At 27.5% G+C, this 20,315-nt stretch overlaps 1 protein-coding gene across 1 annotated transcript in view; it reads left to right on the forward strand.

Annotated features, from left to right (window-relative positions):
• Positions 1-19,431, forward strand: part of LOC135926949 (uncharacterized) — a 41,551-nt gene extending 22,120 nt beyond the window's left edge. Inside the window, exon 3 of the mRNA XM_065462882.1 lies at positions 17,546-19,431. Coding sequence (XP_065318954.1) covers positions 17,546-19,431 — 1,886 coding nt within the window. The remainder of the gene's footprint in view (positions 1-17,545) is intronic.
• The last annotated feature ends 884 nt before the right edge of the window (positions 19,432-20,315 follow it).

A 20,315-nucleotide genomic window follows, 5' to 3' on the forward strand; every position in this document is an offset into this window, starting at 1 on the left:
AAGACAATAAAAATTCTTTATTCATTTACTAATAACCATTATGATATATAATTTTCTCATGTTTATAAATATAGCATAATATTAATTATTATATTTTATGGATGATTTTAAAAGAGGCAATAAAGATTTCCCATAGGCACTGTGGAGATAGGCTGAAAACTCTTTGCATGAATAGTTATATTTTGTTTAACCATAAGTTCAGCTTCCAATGATGACGTTCTTTTCGCCAAGCAGTAGTCATTAGACTGAATATTCTCTCTGATGAAGCATTTGAATGCGGAATAGAAAATATAAAATTGCATATTTTCTCTATAAATGGTGAGTTTTTATTAGAATGAAAATCCATCCATTTTTTTGGGGTATTCATGTGATAGTTTTTTGATAATTTTTCTTCATAATAGGAATAAAATTGTGAATATTCCTCAAAGATAATTTCTGTATCTATGTTTGGTATTTTATAATTACTAATAAATTTTTGTAATTGTTCAAATTCTGGACATTATTTTAATGTCACATAGGGCTAAGATATTTCCATATATTATCTATAATAAACGTTTTTCTACATATTCCATAATATTTTTTATAAATATCTTTGATTCATTTTTGAAATTTATTGCCTTTTTTACATCATTATGTTGTAAAATATTTTTAGAAATGCTCCGATAAAATTTTGTTAAATTTTTAAATTTAATGAATTCTTTAGTTTTAGGATAAGATCATGTATATATATTGCTAATACATCTTCAGATTGCAATTGTAAATTTGTGTTATTGACTAAAGTGCCAACGTTAAGGACAACACCTAAATATGCCTCTGCAAAATCATATCCAAAAATTATTTTCAAAATTTGTGGGGTCTGATAATGATAAAAAATATTCTTTAAGGAGTTGATAATACTTAAGCATCCGCTTAATCGCTGGGAATAACGTAAGCCAGCGTGTTAGGATGCGTTATCTGCACAATAGTCCGTTATATTAGCAATATCAAGTTCAGCGAATTTTAAATTTTCTAGCAAGCATCTAGATATTCTTTAGGGGTTTCACTGTCAGACGAAAAAATTTTAAGTAATTAAACATTTATTCCATTCTTTTCGTTGAAGTATCTAAGTAATAAGGGAAATTTTTTTATATTACCTTTATTCTATGCATCCGTTAGTATTGAAAATGGATGATTGTTTTTATAGATCTAATATTTGCCCCTAATTTATTTTAAAATTTTACGAGTTTTAATATAAGATTTATAAAATCCATAAAAGAAATGTATAGTTATTTAAATTCATATTATAATTATACTTGATAAACTTTCTAAAAATAGAATTTCTGTTGTGGGTAATTGATCAATGAATATGATTGGTTAGTTGGACTATTAACAAATTCTACAATTTTTTTAAATATTTTAATATAAAATTAATTTAAAATTTTATATTTGTTTTTAAAAATATATTGAAAAAATTTAAAAACGTGAGAAAAAGTGTGAGACTAAGTGTGATTATTTTAATTTACTCAAAAAACGTGAGAAAAGCGTGATGTGTGAAAAAACGTGGGTAAGTAAAAGGTATGAAATCGTGAGAATCTCGGCTAAATCGTGACATCTGGCAACCCTGGTGGGGTGGGAGAGGAGTGTGAAGAAATATATAAATATTAAATTTAAAATACTAGAAAATATATTTTTAATAAATAATAATATTTCCCAAGAAAAAAAATAAAATCTGATATTTTTAATAATATTTTATGGCCTATTGTTTTTCTTTGAAATTTTTGAATAAATATTCTGCTGTGAACAAATATATTTAAAGTTTAAATATTATGTTCAATAGATTTTAATACAACTGGTATTTTTTATTTTTTTATTTTAAGAATAGCATGGTTAAAATCATTGATTTCAGATATAAAATTGTTACATATAGCACATTAAAATCTAAATAATACAAATATTGCACTGCACCGATAATAACATTATTATACATATAAAATCAGACTTATTGCAAATATAGTTTCCCAAAGAATTTAAATAAATTAAAAGAATGATATAATTTTTAAGCGAATAAATATTATTAATTTTGAACTTTAGCGCATGTTTCTTCTAGTCAGATTTGCAAGTTCTTTTTCAAAGAAAATCAATAATAAAAAAACCCTAATTGTTTCTCGTATTTGTCCAAATTGAGTCTTTTTTTAAAGGCTAACTCAATATTTTAGTAGGAAATTTATGCCATTACTTTTTAACTACATGCGTAAAATGTTGAAATATAAAAAATATATTTATTTTTTGAGCCTTAAAGGTTTTCAGCTTGATCGTTTGACTATAAACATTATAGCTTGTATATAAATATAGATAGACTAATATTTATCAATTTTTATCATCTAATATATATCCTACTAGTGTTGTTAAACGGCTCGTTCGGAGCTGATTTTTAAAACGGCTAACTCAATATTTCATCCAGAAAAATATTAAGCAAGACTGAAGATTTTATTCATAGAAGTTACAAAGTCTAAACAATTACCGATCTCAAGATTTAGGCAATATTTTTCTGGCTAAAATATTGAGTTAGCCGTTTTGAAAAATCGGCTCAAAACAAGCCGTTTAACAACACTACATCCCACAACTGCCAAAAGCATAATATTCGTGCTTAAGAATTTTATCAGACAAAATTTAAAAAACATTTAAATCTTAAGAAATGCTACTAATTAGGAGTTAAAAATTTTATAGAACTAAATTATCTATTTTTAACCCTTCGTTTCAGAGGTGGGACTATGCAGTCCCCAGTCATTTTAAAACGTTATTACTTAAAATTCTTTCGATATCTTTGTTTAAATCTTCTAATAGCTTGACATTTTTAGGTAAAGTATATGTGAGCAAAATTAATTTTGATTTTGTAGAATAGTTCATGAGTTGGTTTTTTTGAATCTTGGGATCTGCATAAACACCACCTGATCATCCGTAACCTTTTTACTCTATAGGCATGGATCTGTGATAATATTATCAAGCACAAATATTATGCTTTTAGCAGTTGTGGGATGCATTTTAGATAAAAAAAATTGAACAAGATTTAAAATAAATATTTGTCGATCTATATTTATATACAAGCTAAAATGTTGTAAAATGTTCAAGTTTAATTCCCAATATAAAGTTAGTCAAATCTAATACGGTTTCATAAGCCAGACCAGCCTTATAATTAAGCAAAATATTTAAATTTATTATTGAATTAACAATAAAATTTTAACAATATATAAAAATCAAAAAAATTTCTAAAATTTTATACACATTGGTTCTTTGCAATTTTTTATTATAACTTAGTAATTTCGGATAAGTTATCCACACAGTTACCAAAGAAAAAATATAAATTTAAATTATAGTGGTAAAAAGTATCTTAGAGTTTAGTAATCTCCCCTAATATACTCTTTTCTAATCATGATTTAAATAATATCTAGACAACATAAATGTTTGTAAAACTCCTCCTAAATGCTTGTAGAAATCACAAATTAAGATAGTTCAAAATTTGCTAAAAATTATTTGTCTTACAATTTACCAAATTTGATTTAAAAAATTAATAATAGTTAAATATTTAAAAATATTTTTAGCATATAGATGGACAATTTATTATCAATTTTAGGATAAATTTATATATACTAGTGTTTTAAATTTTATAACGGGATCCACTGATCAACTTCCCCAGTCTTTTCTTTTCCATAACTAATCCCTAAAATGTTTCAAATGACATACCACTCATTTCTAATACCAAAAAATCTAAACTAAAGTTAAACAAAAAAAGAAGAATAAAAAATAATAGCAATATTAATTTATAATAGCACCAGGGCTTTAGAAATTTTCTAATATCAAAATTTTTCTAAAAGTTTGTAAAATATTTTCAAATTTTATATACCTCGTGGATTTCTTTATGAATCCAGAGGTTTTAGGGAATCTTCCTAGTATTAAAAACTTCGAACTTGCTTCTTAACAAAGTTTAAAATATTTTTTATAATTTAATTTTCCTTGTGGAATGGAATAAAATAGGAGTGCCAATTTAAATCAGCGCCAATGGTTTTAGAACTTCTTTCCAATATCATGAATCTTTTACTAGGCTCAAAATATAAATATATAATGCTTTAATATTTCTACATTTTATGTGTGGTTTAAAAAATTATGGCACTAGAAATTTATATAGAACACAAAGGTTTTAGAACATCTACTTAGTAACAAAAACTTTTAATTAGGCTTAAAACAAATTATTAAACAATTTCATAATTTTTTTTCCTCGAGGAGTACAACATAATGGCAGTGCCAATTTATTACTAGACCCAATGGTTAACACTTTTTAATATCAAAAACTTTTAACTAGACTTAAAACAAATTTTTATAAAATTTTCATATTTATTTTTTCCTCGTGAAGTATATAATGGAAGTGCCAATTTACGCAAAGGTTTTAGAAATTATTTATGGTATCAAAAAATTTTAACTAGGCTTAAAAAGATTTAAAAATATAATTTTTTCTCATAGTGGACTAAAATTTAGTATCAGTGTCAATTTATAACAAGACCCAATCGTCTTAGAAATTCTTTTTAATATCGAAATCTTGTAACTAAGCTTAAAACAAAATTTTAAAAAATTTTCATAATTTTTTTTTCCTCTTGGAGTAAAATAAAAAAGCAGTGCCAATTTACTACTAAACTCAATGGTTTTAGAACTTCTTTCTAGAATCAAAAACTTTTAACTAGGCTTAAAGCCTTATTTAAAAAAAAAATCATATATTTTTTCTTCGTGGAGTAAAATATAATGGCAGTGCCTATTTATTACTAGACCCAATCGTTTTAGAATTTTCTTTAATGTCAAAAACTTTTAAATTTCTTTATTTCCTCGTGAAATAAAATATAATGGCGGTGCCAATTTATTGCTAGAACCAAAGATTTTAGACCATCTTTCTAATATTAAAAACTCTAAACCCGGATTAAAACATACTAGTTTTATTTTCTATATATTTTGTCGACCCATCGGGCACCCGGTGGGTCGGCTCATGAGGCCCATTTCGTCGGATCTGATCTATCGCCAAATGGGTTGACTTGGGTTTAAGGTAGTTTTTTGGCTCAAACCTTGCTGGGTTTTCGGCCAAGCTAACCCGACTCATAAATTTAACAATACTACAATTCAGCTTAGTGTTAAGCCCTCTGGGCAGCAGCTTTGCGTTTTGCATTCACAGGTTCTATCATTGTGATTATGTGAAATCAGGGTTTCAAAAATTTGATTGCATGATTTCAAATTTTGAGAACAGAGATTGATTTGTGGACATATCGAACCCAGGGTATTTAAACCGGGGCATGTCGGGACCCCTTTTAAGAAATCGCTCTCGATTAAGTTTCTATTCTTAATATTTCCACCAAATAAAGTTGAACATTCTTAAACCAGAATTGGGGTTCAAAGTGAAACTGTATTGGGTTCATGATGATCCTAGTTTAATATTTATAGACATGTTGGGAGTGGAGTCTAAAGATCCAGAAAGGATCATTGCCATATTGCTTGACTTTTAAATCAATTGAATTTTATAAGGATTTTTACAAAATTTGCTAAATTTCTTTCGTCCATAATGCAATATTGCAAAGGAGTACAACAGGGCAACACGGGTTATCTTGTTAAGTTTTAGATCACCAACTTGAACGTAGTAACTGGCCAAAATGCAATTTTCCAAAAAATCTCAAATTTTTGTTGCTCTAAGCATGCATTTCCTATATTTTTTTAGAATAATGGCCTGGCCCCACGAAATGTTATGAAATATTACAGAATAGTATACTTTAGAAATATATGAATAACTGACCATGTGAGGAAAATTCTTTGTAACACATTTTGAAAAATAATTAATTTTTAACAATATGAAATTACTCGTTACCAAAATTTTACTATGAGGGAAGAGGGAATATTAGGTGGGGTTTCCACATAAATTCTGAATATCTTTAGGTCAACTTATTGTAGGCCTTTAGCTATATTAGACTATTATATAAATAATTAAAAATATTATTTTTCTAAAATTGAATTATAGTCGTTATTTAAAAAAGTTAACTTTCACTAATTTATCTTTCAAATTCTTCCTTGCCGTGATATATTATTGTATACATCTTTTGAGGAAGAGGGAGGCGGGGGGAGGAGAACATGCAAATTTGCGATGGGAGAATTCCACCCCCCCCCCATGGTTACGCTCCTTAAAGTTATAATATTTGATCATCATTTTTTATTCACATTTAAAAACTATAAAAATTTTACCATTTTTTAAATAAAAATAGGCGCCATTTTAAGATCTTTCCATATGTAAAAATATTTTTCTAACAGTTAAAAAAAATTTAATATAAAAAACAGGTATTGTATATGCCATATCTTATGACACTAACCTGAATTTTTGGTTTTAATTTTTTTAATTAATGATTTAAAACAGGCCGTCTTCACAACCCTGAATTAGTTCCCCTGCAATAATCTAATACAATATTTTATAAATATATTATATTATATTAAAAAAAAGGACAAGAAACTATCGAATAGTTAGTCAAACCTAGTTGACAATCACATCTAATAAATCCAAAACTAAATAAAAAAAATGACCAATTATTTACTAACTTGTTTATGAAAGAACAGTAATAAGACCCATTAAACCTTTTATCTTATTTAGCCGTTATCTGTGTTCTGATAAAAATAAGCAGATCATGTCCATTTTTTTTTCTGAAACCAATTTGACATTAAACAAAGACAAAAAGTAATCTACTTGATTTTGAACTAATAGACTTACGAATCGTCTAGTACCATTACGCCCATTCAAAAATGAATACGAATTAATAGTGAATTATTCGTATTCTTTAAACGAATCGATTAAAAAAAATTTATCACACGCAGAAAAAATATTATAACTCGACGATAAAAAAAAATGCGAGTTAAGTTATTAACGAAATTGAAATGCATAATTTAAATTAAATTATAATGCCAAGCAAATTTTTAAGGCAATAAAATTTTTTTTTTATTATACCTTATTTATGAGGCATGAGATTTTTTGATAGCAAATTGGGAAAAACTTTTCAAAAGTAGTTATGTACTACTTTGTTAATCACATGACAGTTTATCGATGTGAATGACAAATGATTAAATTTTGTTAAAAAAAGCATTTATAATCACTCTAAATAAATACTCAATATTTCAATTATTCGAATAATTTGATTCAAATTAAATAAATTTTTCGAATAGAACAAATTATTCGTTGAATATTGGAATTATGATAAATCTGAAAGTTAAAAATATATTAAAGTAATTTTTTAATGATTTATTTTCTTTTATCTTTTCTTCATTTGTTTTTATTCCTTTTATTTTATTTCCTTATATTTACTTCCTTTCCTTCTTTATATCCACTTTCATTTCTTTTTTTCTCTTACCCTTTCTAATTGATTTAATAAATTTTTGAAGAGGAAATAATTATGGGCAAGAGAAACTAGGAAAATATATATGTCATAGACATCATATAATTAATTAATCGTTTCTGCTGTGATGATTCTTATCAATTGGTGTTAAATATAAAAACTAATTTTAATATACGGTTTAGGCTTAGGTGATAATAAATATATATAAATAACTTTTTTGGTATTGAATTTTTATCGAAATTTATAAAATATTATGATGATTATTGATTTTTTTGTTAAATAAGGAGAATGGTAGGCTAACTATACATCATACTAATTTACAAGTAATTTTAACTGTCTACTGTTTATGTAATGATAACTTTATTTTTGTTTCGGAAAGTTTCAAAATTAATTTTTATATGGAATCCTTCCCGGAATTTTTATTTTTTTTTATCTCCTCCTGACATTAAAATATTATAAGAAAATTAATAAAGCATGATATTATTCTATTTTTTGTTTTCAAATTATTTATTCCTTTCTCTTAATGGAAAAATTGAGATTTCCTTTAGATAATAAAAAAATATCCATATATTTTAAAAAAATAATTCAATATGGTCCTGCAAAGGCAAATTTTGCGACATTTATAAAATTAGAGAGAATATTGGTGGTTAGTCCGAGGAATTCCTTAATTGCATAATTTTATTTTAAAAAATGCAAATAATTTTAATGAATATTTATCAATCTTAAATATTGATTTTTATTAAATCTTTCAGTTTTTTTTCATTTTAATTTTTTTTTTACAAAAATTCCTAAACTTTCTAAAAATCCCTAAATATAATTTCATTTACTTAATTTGAGCATATTATAAATACATTAATATTTTAAAGCCTCTAGTATTTTAGCATTCTCAAAAAAATAATTTATTTATATTTAAACCTTCATTTTTTTGGTGGATCCTAACAACATGTACTGGACCACTATCACATTATGAGATAAGTTCGTCCAAAAAAATTCCATTTTGTGCTCTCTAATTTTTCCATTATAGACTAATCCGAGTCTACATCAGACCTAATACTTCACTTCGGTAAGATCAGGTATATAATACTAGTTCTTAGTTAACGCAGTCCAAACCAAGTCTCAATAAAATTATAGAGACGGGGTTTCCATGAATTTCGAATTAAACATAGCAATTCCTATATCCAAGCCTTAACCTGTACCTATAACCCTAGCTGGACCTTTACAGCCTATGCCAAGGATAGTTGAAAAGATTTTTTTATATTTCACCCTAACCATCTCATATAAACTAACCCTAAACTCGCATCAGACCTTAACCAATACCAAATTTCAGTGAAATCTAAAAAATACTTATGATGGCCGCTTTGCCGTCTTAAGTTATAAGTTACTGATGGACCAATTTTTTTAAAGGTTTTTTGGGAATAAGGGGAGTAGAAGGGCAATTTTGTCTTGTGTTCTTATTGGCATGAGTTTTTCTCAAGTTTTTTATTAACTTTAGGTTTTCTTCCGATTACCAAAAAGAACTTTTATGTGGGAGCACATTGGTTTCTTATTTAATTTGCCATACATATTATTATTATTATTGATCATAAATCCAATTAAAGTGGGTTTTATTATCTCTATAAACAACAAAAAAAAATATTTGAATCTTAGCCTGAAATATTCTCATAATTTGTGTTTAAGAATTTGGTTTTTTATTTTATATAAAAAATCTATACTTTAGAAAATGATACCTATTACAAAAAAAATTTTTGATGCATTAATAAATTTTTTATAAATCGATTTATTGTTCCTTGAAAGTATCCCGAAATTATATATATAATAATTATAATAAAAAAATTAAAAGCGTTTCATACAGTGAATTTAAAAGGAATATTACAACTGAAAAGATATAATTTTATCATATAATATATATATATATAGTATATAAAAATTATTTTGGAACAATTAGACTAATCCGAAACCCCACCCGGGTGAAAAATTTAAAATATTAAGTTCTGAATATTTTTTTTGTATTTTTTATTTTGAGAAGCATAATATATAATATTGCTGAATAGTAAATTTGTATAATTTAAGCTCTTGATAATTCGGGCAACTCCTTAATTTTATCAAAATTTTGAGTCAAATCAAATTCTTATTAACTACTATATACAAAAAAAACTTCTTGATATAAGCTGGCAAAAAAATCTTGGTCCCAGCGGTGCCCAAACTGGATAGGTTTTATTAAATATGTTACCTGCAATGTGCGTAATCATGGAATATGTTCAATATCTTATAAAATTGCCCTATATTTATAGGGTAGGTAAACATTCTGGAATAAATTTCTGGAAAAATCACATCCTCCACATTAAAGGATTTCCTTGAATAAATGATTTAAAGTTGGAAAATAAAAAATAACCTGCTGAGCACGTTTTATTAATTTGATGATTTGATTTTGTCGAAAATATTTTCCAGTATGTGTAAAATACCTGGTCCTTTAAAATTTCACACAAATTTGTCAGAAACTTTTGAGTTATTTTTGATTCATATATACTAAAATTACACGCATTAGCTGAAATATTACTCAGGCATGCATTAGACACGTTCCTTTTAACTATAGTTGCATAATTAATATATTTTTAGCCGTTTAAGGCAATTTTTAACCGAAAACTATTACTTTGGCTTAGGGATTTTAAAAATATAACAGTTCAATAAAGTAATATAAATTAAAACGCCGTTAACGGATTTTCTCCGGCACGCATCTCTAGATTGAGCTAAATTATTTGACATTTAGCTCTTACCCAACCATACTATTGACGTAATACAAGATATAGAATAATAAGCCATTTATACCTGTAATTATTAATAGGGTGCAAATTTTATCGGCTTTTATCTCTTAGATTACGTTTTGGCTTCCAATACCATTTATTATTATTTTAATTTAATTAATAAATAAATTTTTTAATTGGCCCATTTTTCTTTAAATAACAAAATTTATTATTCAAAAAAATAAAATTATTTTAATATTTAAAATTCAAATAAATTTAAAAAATAATAATTTATTGAAAATTTTATAGAACAATCTAATCATATACCCTATTTAAATAGAATATTTTTTTAGAGGAAACGAAATTTAATATAAAATTTAAAAAATTTTTTAAAATTAGTTTATAGTATTATGATAGAAGAATTTATTCATATGCATATAGTACATTATAAAATGTAATTATATCCAGTACATTTTATGTTTCGATTCTTTAGTTATAATTAAGGATTATAAAAACATTTTTTTTTCCTCATTCTTTTCATTTAAAAATAGAATTTCTAAGTCAATTTATTTCTTAAAAAAATCAACTCATTATCATACATAATAAAAAATGAGTATTATCTACAATATTTATCTGTTTTAACATCAACCATTTTTTCCATTTATTTTTACAAAAATTTTTCTATATATTTAATATTTTAATCAGAAGAGGTCGAATATTTCAGCCTGGCCCTGATATAACAAAATTTATTTTCTTTTTTTTAATACATTTTTTCAGCATGGACTGTAAGACGCCCAGACATATTATTTATATCTATTTTGTTTTAGAATTAGTGTTGTTAAACGGCTTGATTTGAGCTGATTTTTAAAAAGGGCTAACTTAATATTTTAGCCAGAAAAATATTACGCAAGACTGTAGATTTCGGTCATAGATGGCACAAATGTTTATACATCTATTAGAAAAGCCTCGAGGTTTAGGCAATATTTTTCTGGCTAAAATATTGAGTTAGCCGTTTTTAAAAATCGGCTCAAATCGAGCCGTTTAACAACACTATAGAATATGATTCAACTCTCAAGGAAATTATTTTTAATTACATGACCTGTCAGATTTCACGTTATTAAGAAATGATAAAATTTTATTAAAACCTATTTTTAATAATCTAACCATAACCCATATCTCAAACTTAAACCATATCTCTTCAAACTCTTAATTAAACCCTTAACTTTCCCTTACTTTTAATTCAATATATTTCATCCAATTAAAAAAAATTCAAGAATTAATCTAGGAAAATTATGACTTTTTTAGAATAAAATTGTGAGGTCCCAAAATTTTTTTAATTAAAAGCCCGCCGACCCACCCGACTGAAGAAAGTTTTAAAATATTGCCCAGCCCGAAGCCCTATTAATTTGGGTTTGGGGATGAGTGTATGGACATGGACCTCCTCTTAGATATATAAAAAAAATTATTCAAGTGTTGCCATTTTTTATTATTATTCATCTCATATGTTTTCAGGCCTGGCCCCTTTCTAAAATATATTATATTTATATATAATTTTTATAATTAATAATGATGATTATTTGGTTTTAAAATATTCGGCCTGTCCCTGGTATTTTTTTAAAAAAAAATTTTGGCCTGGCCTAGGTTTATTAAAAAATTGGTCTCTGAATTCATCTATATAATTTTAACGTGATATTAAAAAATAATCAATTACACCTAAACTCGGCGCATCAAAAGATTTCTCAATTTTGAACTCAGACACCTTATCAAAAATGGAAATGGAAGCAAATCGATCTGGCCCATAATCATGGCCTGACGAGTGGTAGGGTAGGGTCACGGATACCCCTGCCAATAGAGAAATAAGTAGCATTCCTTTTCAAAAAATTTAAAAAAATAAAGGCTTTCCATAAATTTGATTTTTTTTAAAATTATGATAGAACAAACAATAATAGTATATATGTGTAATTAATTTTTATAATTTTTTGACTATAGTTTTAGTCGCACTTATTAAAAGGGGGGAGGGGGTTATGACGCAAGATAATCATTATAAAATAAAGGTAGAATGGGGATAAGAGTAGGTAACTTTTTTCTAGTTTTGTATTAGATTGCTACTTTTTTAGATAGGTGTTGGGGGGGGGGGGGAGAAATATTTGGGGGGTAGGAGGGAAAAATATTTAGGGAGAGAAGGAGGGAAGGGAAGTTAGTAAAAATTAAGAGGGCGAGGTAATGTTAGCATTGGTTTAGTTGGATATAGAAGTGTCTAGCACGAACACATTTTATTTAACTGAAAGGAATGAAGAACAATCAACATCATTTAAAGGTAAATATCTATGGTTAAATTTAATCGATAAAAAATTAGGTAAACTAAAATATTAGTTATTAAAATTAATCTCGAAAATCACTATCTTTCGATTTTACTCCCATTTCTCTAAAATTTTGCATACTATTCCCTTTTAAGTTTACCAACCTCTATTCCCAATCAAATTTAGCAACATCTGATTTTATTCAAATGACGATAGGATCTTCATAACTACCTACCCCCCTCCAATTTCGATGACTATCTTGCATCATGCCCTCTCCCATGGTAGAGGTCCCTGTCTTTAGGTGTTTCTTTTATTAAAATTTACTAACTGGACTCTCGTTCCCCGCAAGACTTCATATAGCAAATGAATGGTGCGCTAGCACTCTTGATACAATATAAAAAATAGAATACTTAAACTGTTGTTTGAGATAAATATTTTAAAGACATACTTTTCTAAACGATTATAAACTGCCTAAAAAGGTTATGAAACAGCCAGTAAAATATACTGCCTAAAGGATTGATACATATTGATAACAGAAACCTTCATGGGCTTTAATTTTTTGACCAAGCCCGACCCAGGCCCCCAGTAAAAAAATTGTTAAAAAAAACTCCCAAGCCCATAATAAGTTTCACAAAAATTTCCCAATCCCGGCCCAAGCCCATATATAAAAATTTAACATTTTTTTATTTAATGAAAATTAACAATATTTAAATATATTTAGGTAATCATTATGTTTACAATACTTAAATTTATTATTATTAGAAGAAAAAAAAGGCAATATTTTATTAAATTAGCAACTTTTTTAAATAATCTAAATTTAAATTTAATAATTTTAGGCCCAAGCCCATTAAAAAATTTTTTTTTAAACCCAGGCCCGGCCCAGACCTGCAAGAAAATATGATATTAGGGCCCGGCCCGGCCCATGAAGGTCTCTGATTGATAAACAAAATTAACATTCAATGGATATTATCTTGATCTATACTATACAACGTTTGGATATGATACATTAAATTTCAGGTATTGAGATTTGCAAATAATTAAAATATGCAATAATAATTAAAATTAATATTTGCTATCCTTATTGATAACTCCGTTACGTTGTCAAGGAAAGCTGCGTTGATTATCTTTGTAACCTCAGTATTGGGGTCCCTCGTGGGCATAAAAATGATAATTTTGAGGTTTTCCTATTTATATATCTTTGGACATAGCTAAACTAGAAGTGGCAGAGCAGAGGAAATAATTACTACCTTATTATATCTTCATAAATTACGCGTGATTTCTGAAGATATTTTGTGAAACAACTTAATTTCATTAGTCGACAATGTCGCCAATATGACTAGGAGAAATCTGGAGTAGCAACGCTCCTTTCGCATTATAGCCACCTATTATACCACGACATTAATTTAGATTCTAGTAATAGAGTTGTTAGATTTTACATAGCTACTTGCGTTAATCACTTTAGCCTTTATTAACATAATTTTAAGTTATCTAGCTCCAGCAAAAATCGAAAGACTTTTGTGACCTGGGAGTTCTCAATTTAGATTAAAAGAACATATCATGTACGAAGAGAACCAGGTGCTTAGCAGTTTTACTACTGTAAGGCAATCTGGATAAAAATGGACCTAACAACAGTTCAAAATTTGGCAGGATCTCTAAAGAAAGCTGTAAACTTTTATTAGATTTAGCCTTTATGATATTCTCATAAATTATTCATTTATTCTTTAAAGCAGACGACAATAAGTTCACCAAAAATTCATTCATTCATTCATTATCACGCCAGAAATTGCTAATGGTGCAATTTCATCACTAACCAGGAGTTGTAGCGTGCACCAAGTATATTCACTAGTATATAGATCCTATACATGATGTATATCCGTTTTAATATAGTGAACGGCACCACTATGTGGTCAGCTAGCATAATAAAGAAGAGAGGAGTAAGAAAGAGAGGATCTATTAGTTCCGTTACCGGCAAGATAGTGTTAAGAATTGTAACCAATATTAATAATAATGTACCTGATGCCTGGTTAGATATTTAAGAAATGGAAAAAAGTAATTCTTATGTTAGGTAAGTATATCCTTGGAAGATAATGTTATGTCTGTATAGCGTGTCCTATTCCGGAGGCATATCTCAATCCCTGAAACCCATTATCCTAAGAGCTTACTATCTTTGTCTGATTTTTTCCTTCCTTTTATCTTCAATTATTTTTGTCATTCTAGAGTCAATAAAGTCCCCATAAGTCCTTGTTTGTATTAAGCAAGCGATGCTCGGGATCCTCATTATTTACCACATCATCATTATTATAGTGAACCCGGAATCGTCTCGACTTAGTATCCAATATTGTGATGACTAACGACATCATCCTGGTTCCTAGGTACTTAAAATCTGAAAGGTAAGAAATGTTTTTTTCCTGATATCTAGTGCTATTCATATTTTATTTGGCTATAATCACCTATAACAGTCTATTCACCTTATTTGGGTCAGTTATGGATCATTCACTTATACCACATAATTACCAAAAACATATCAAGAAATAAGGGTGACAAGATTATATTTGCTGAGTGGAATAACAATATTCAATATCAGTTCACCAATAATAAAAAAAAAAATTCAAACGTGGATGTATGAAGATTTTAATAAAATATGGTGATTGCTTAACAAATTGCTAAAATATACTATTTAATTGTACTAATATTCGTTTTTTTTTAACGTAACTGTATCTTTTTAAATGCAAAGTTGATTAAGATATATATACTTTAAAATAATTTGCATCTTAAATACAAGATCTTTTTGAAAAATAAAAGATAATTTCGCGATACTGCCCAACCTATAGATAAAAATATTTGGTACGTTATATGAAATGTGCTGGGCGTGCTTTTTTTGGCAGATGTATAAACCCATTCCGTCTAATACCCCACTGGCTGAAAGCCTCCCTGGCAAATTTCTCCTCCTCATACCTCTTTCCGATAGACAACTCCGGCCGAAGGCATTCCCTATCCCAGGCCAAAGGCTGTCGACCAGGGAACGTCAGGCTATGATGAAGCTCTAGTACTATTAAAGGCCCAAAAGATAAAATTTATATAAGCAAAAGCATTTCGTAAAGCATCATTTTCAACTTATTTTCGGTATTTAAAATATATTCGTAAAATGTAAATATTTTAAAGGGTTTAGTTTTTTAAATGATACATTTTAAGTTGAAAATGATACTTTTAAAGTTTAGAATGATAACCCCCCTCCCCCAACCATAATCCAAATTTGTAAAAATAAATAATTATATATTAACAAAAAAAAAACATAAATACTTTTTTACTACCCCACCCTCATCATCACTTTACACTAGTGTTGTTAAACGGCTCGTTTTGAGCCGATTTTTCAAAACGGCTAACTTAATATTTTGGCCAGAAAAATATTGCCTAGGCCTCGAGACTTCGATAATATATGTCTAAACTTTTGTTCCTTCTATGAGCAAAATCTTCAGGACTGCGTAATATTTTTCTGGATTGAGTTAGCCGTTTTTAAAAATCGGCTCAAAACGAGCCGTTTAACAACACTACTTTACACCCTACCTTACTTTATTCTAATAGCAATCATTCACAACTCCTTATCCACTTCATTTTAATGGCAATCTTGCTCATACCCCCTCCCCCCTCATCATGGCAGAAGTGCATGATTAATCGATTAAAACCTCACATTTAAACTACATTAAAATTATGTTAAATTAAAACGAATTATTGAGAAAATTTTAATATCTTATGATTGGAAAAATAAAAATTGTAGTTGTAATCTTTATTATATAACATAAAATTATACTAAAATTTTGACTGATATTTTTAACATAAAATATTCTAATGGTTGGTCGAATGGTTAGAATATTAAATTGGAACACTATGCAAAAAATTATTGATTACATAGATTTGTTATATTATATGTCTCAAGAAATATCAAAGTTTATGTGAAAACTAAACTGAAAACGTGTATGATATTGTATTAATAAATAATTAAATACAGTCTGATTTTTCTTACGTTTGATTATAAATTTAGATAAATATTTAAGGTTCCCAAATTATTATAATATGAATAAATTATTAGTTGCATTCCAAGAATCACTGAAAAGGTTCTAAAATCATATAATACAAAATTCAAGAAAAAATTCATATATATATAATAAAAACTAATATAGAAAACGAAAAGATATATATATATATAATAAATACAAATAGTAATACAAATACAAAGTTAAAATAAACATAAAAATATTCTAGCATTGTAGATTAGTAGAATATAATTGCCGAAATATTTTAAAACAATAATTTTTAAAAAATCACTTAACCCAATTAACTAAATCGCTCTATCTTTTATGTTATTTGGACTTAAAACCTCGGATTAGAAACAATAAATATCCGAATAATGAATAAGAATAAACATAGAACTCAAAAAACTCTATTAGAAATAAAAATTAAATTATAAAATTTTAATTCATTTAAATAATTTATTTAAGTTAGAAATTTGTTTTTGGTTTATGTTTATGTTTCTATTTCTCTTTTGTTATTGGTTTATATTTATTTTACTTTTGAATAAATAAATTTGTTTTTGGTTTGAGCCTTAATCAAGGTTTTTTAAAAAATAGCCTATCTCATAAAAATATAAATATTAGCCCTTATTCTGTAAAAAAAATAACCTATCTTCAAGGCTTGCAACTGCAAGTTTAAAGAAAATATAATGAGAATAATAAAATAGGTTATGTAAAATTTAAAAAAACGACCAATGTTTAAGTTTTATATATATCATAATTTCTGAGTTTATTCTGATAGGCTTTATATATAATGGTAAGATATTTAATTATAAGAATATCCTTGCCTAGGAATCTATAATGGACTGTTTGGAGAGGCCCTTCTTTGTATACTGTATGTAAAGTTAATCACAGTGTTAAAAGTAGAAAGCAAAATATTTTTAAGTTTCAATATTTTTTTTGTTATGGATGAACAAATTTTAGAGATCTTATGAATATTCATGTAAGTCACTTTAACAACCATGTAGAAATTTTATTTTTAACATTAAAATTTATAAAATATTTAAATAATATAAATATTGTTTATTTATTTTGTTCATTCATTATATAATAAGGCATGGTGACGCTCCCGGCATACCTGATTCATTATTTTTTAGAACACTCAAATGAAATCACGTACTGCCGACAAATGATATTCCTAAACTTTACCAATACTATATCTGGCCTAGTAACAGGATATTCGATAATGGGGATAGCTTTGGACAGATATTATGCTGTTATGAAACCCTTCAGCCGTCGGCTTACTCAGATTTACGTTTGGCCTATCATAATAATTATATGGATAGTCTCCGGCATGGTATCGGTTCCTATCGTCGTAATAATGACTCGCAGGCTACAAATTCTGAAAAATATTGTTATCCAACAATCCTATGATGGCAAGTTAACACAGGTTCATTCCACTCTAGAAACCATCATTCATCAGCTAAACAGCCAGATTAAAGGAGAAGGATTGAACGTTACCCTGGCAGCCAGAATTAAGAACTTGACCAATTCCATAAATGCCAGCAGTTCTAAGGATACCCTAAATTTTCTCACTCAAATTCGGGAAAATCATAGCAACCAAGCAACGGGGTGCCCTTTGGGACTTTTGGAGTCCAAAATATTGTTGTATTTTCAGGTCACGGTAGGGTGCGCCATACCCATACTAGTCACTATTCTTTTATACACAAACATGGCCTGCAGACTTTGGAAATCTCTCAATAAGAATGGGATGTCATCTTATGCAAATGCGCCCCCTACAGTGATAGCTTCAAACATTCAATTCTTAAGCAACAAATCTAATAGATTTAAGAAAACCAAGAAAGCCAAAAGTATTACAAAAATATTTGAGAAATCTGAAAATAACGGAAAAAATATTTGTATACCACTGTTAAACTACTTGAAATGTTTACCCGGCTCAAACCAAAATGTTTCAATTAAAGAAGAAAATCCTAATATTATTAGTCCCGAAATGGTAAATAATCGAATGTTATCTCCTAATTTTTACCTAAATAACAGTTTGGCTAGTTCCTTCTCAAACGAACACAGCAAAACAACTACCCTTTCCAACTCAATCGTTGAGACAACTTCTAAACAAGGAACTCCCAGCGACGATTATGCAACAAATATTCAAAATTGGATACATAATAATAATGATATAAAAAATACGAAGAATTCACAGAAGAAAAATTTGATTCCATCCTCAAAGAATGTTATGTTTTTTTCTAAATCACCCATGATAGCGTTCGAACATGAATCAACTAGTCATTTCTTTCCAAGAGATTTAAATTATAATAATTCCGACGATAAATTGGCTAAAAACAAACAAACACGGCGATCGACGTTCTTTGCGAGTAATTCCTTTGCCCGAAAATTTTCGGATTACAATTTTCCATTTCACAAGAAAAACTTCTCTATTTCAAAATCAAGCCTGCAAAAAATCAGGGAAGCCTCCGTTGACTACACTGCTCCTTATAACATATCTGCAGCTGAAAAACATAGACATCTAAGAAATAAGCAGGCTGCTAAGATGGTCATAACCCTAGTCATTCTCTATTTGGCCTGCAATATTCCTTTCTACATATTTTCGGCTCTAGGAATTCGTGGAGTGATTACGGATTCCACCTTGATTCACATACATAATCTGTTCATTCACACTGATCACTGGTTACATTTGGCAATTTATTTAGTGTTTAACGCTAATTTTAGAGCTATATTCGTTAAAAGATTTATCAAATGCCAATGGCCATCATTCTCCATTAAGGGTTGTTACGAATCATTTGTTCTAAGGTGCAATAATTACTTCAACAAACATGAATTTACGTACGTACCAACAGGTAAATCATTTTCCGACGATAGAACCAACAAAAGTTTTAAGGGGGATAAAAGTGAAAAAATTATAAAAAGGAATAAGCATGAAGTCGTTGAACGATCCAACTATTTTTCGGTCTACGAAGATTGAATTTATTATCCATTTAAATGTTTAATTCATGTGATATTTATTATAATATTTTGTAAAATAAATTTGAAAAAATGGAAGGCAGTATTATATCTACATCTTAATTCCATAATTACTTTGCAGCTTACTAAGCTGCACTCTTTAGTTTAGACTCTAAAAATGGATTTCCATTGCATTTGGTACGCTATCGTTTTCCTAATTTATTTTATTTCTTTATTCTAGATATAAAAAAATCTTTGATCTTTTTAAAAGTAAAAGAAAGAATAACTTCTTAATGGTTTCCAAAGTAAAACAGATATATTAATATTAATATTAATTAAAATAAAATATAAAATAAAGAATAAAGTATTAAAAAAAATTACAAGTATTATAATATCCAGTTCAAAAACTATCTTAATTAATACCTACCTATAAATAAGTTAATTATTTGAACCTTAAAAAGTTTAAATTCTTAATTTCAATATTAATTAATATTTTAGGTTAAAATATTTTTATGAATTTAAAAATTTGAGGGCAGTCTTCCATCTGCGTTAGAATAGCTGAAGTTAGTCTATATGATGAATATCTATTTTATGATATATTCATGAATTATTATTTGACGGTATTAGCTACCCAAGTTAGTTTAAAAGGGTGTCCTAAACCATTTATTTATTTTTTCTCCTTATAAATATTATTTATAGAAGAGAATCTTGAAAATATTTTAATTGCATGCAGGAAAATACTTTGTATATTTGATATAATTTAGAACATCTACCATCTATATGCACAATAAAAAAGTCGTTAGCAGTTTTAGAGGTTTTGGTGTTAAAAAAATGTGCTTTCCAATAAATTTGTTTGTATGCGAAAAGGTTTGAACCGACTGTTTTAAAGCAGTCAAATCATCCTAT

The sequence above is a fragment of the Gordionus sp. m RMFG-2023 genome, chromosome 3 (assembly GCF_954871325.1).
Source record: "Gordionus sp. m RMFG-2023 chromosome 3, tfGorSpeb1-WG-v2, whole genome shotgun sequence".
In the NCBI taxonomy this organism is placed as follows: domain Eukaryota; kingdom Metazoa; phylum Nematomorpha; class Gordioida; order Chordodea; family Parachordodidae; genus Gordionus; species Gordionus sp. m RMFG-2023.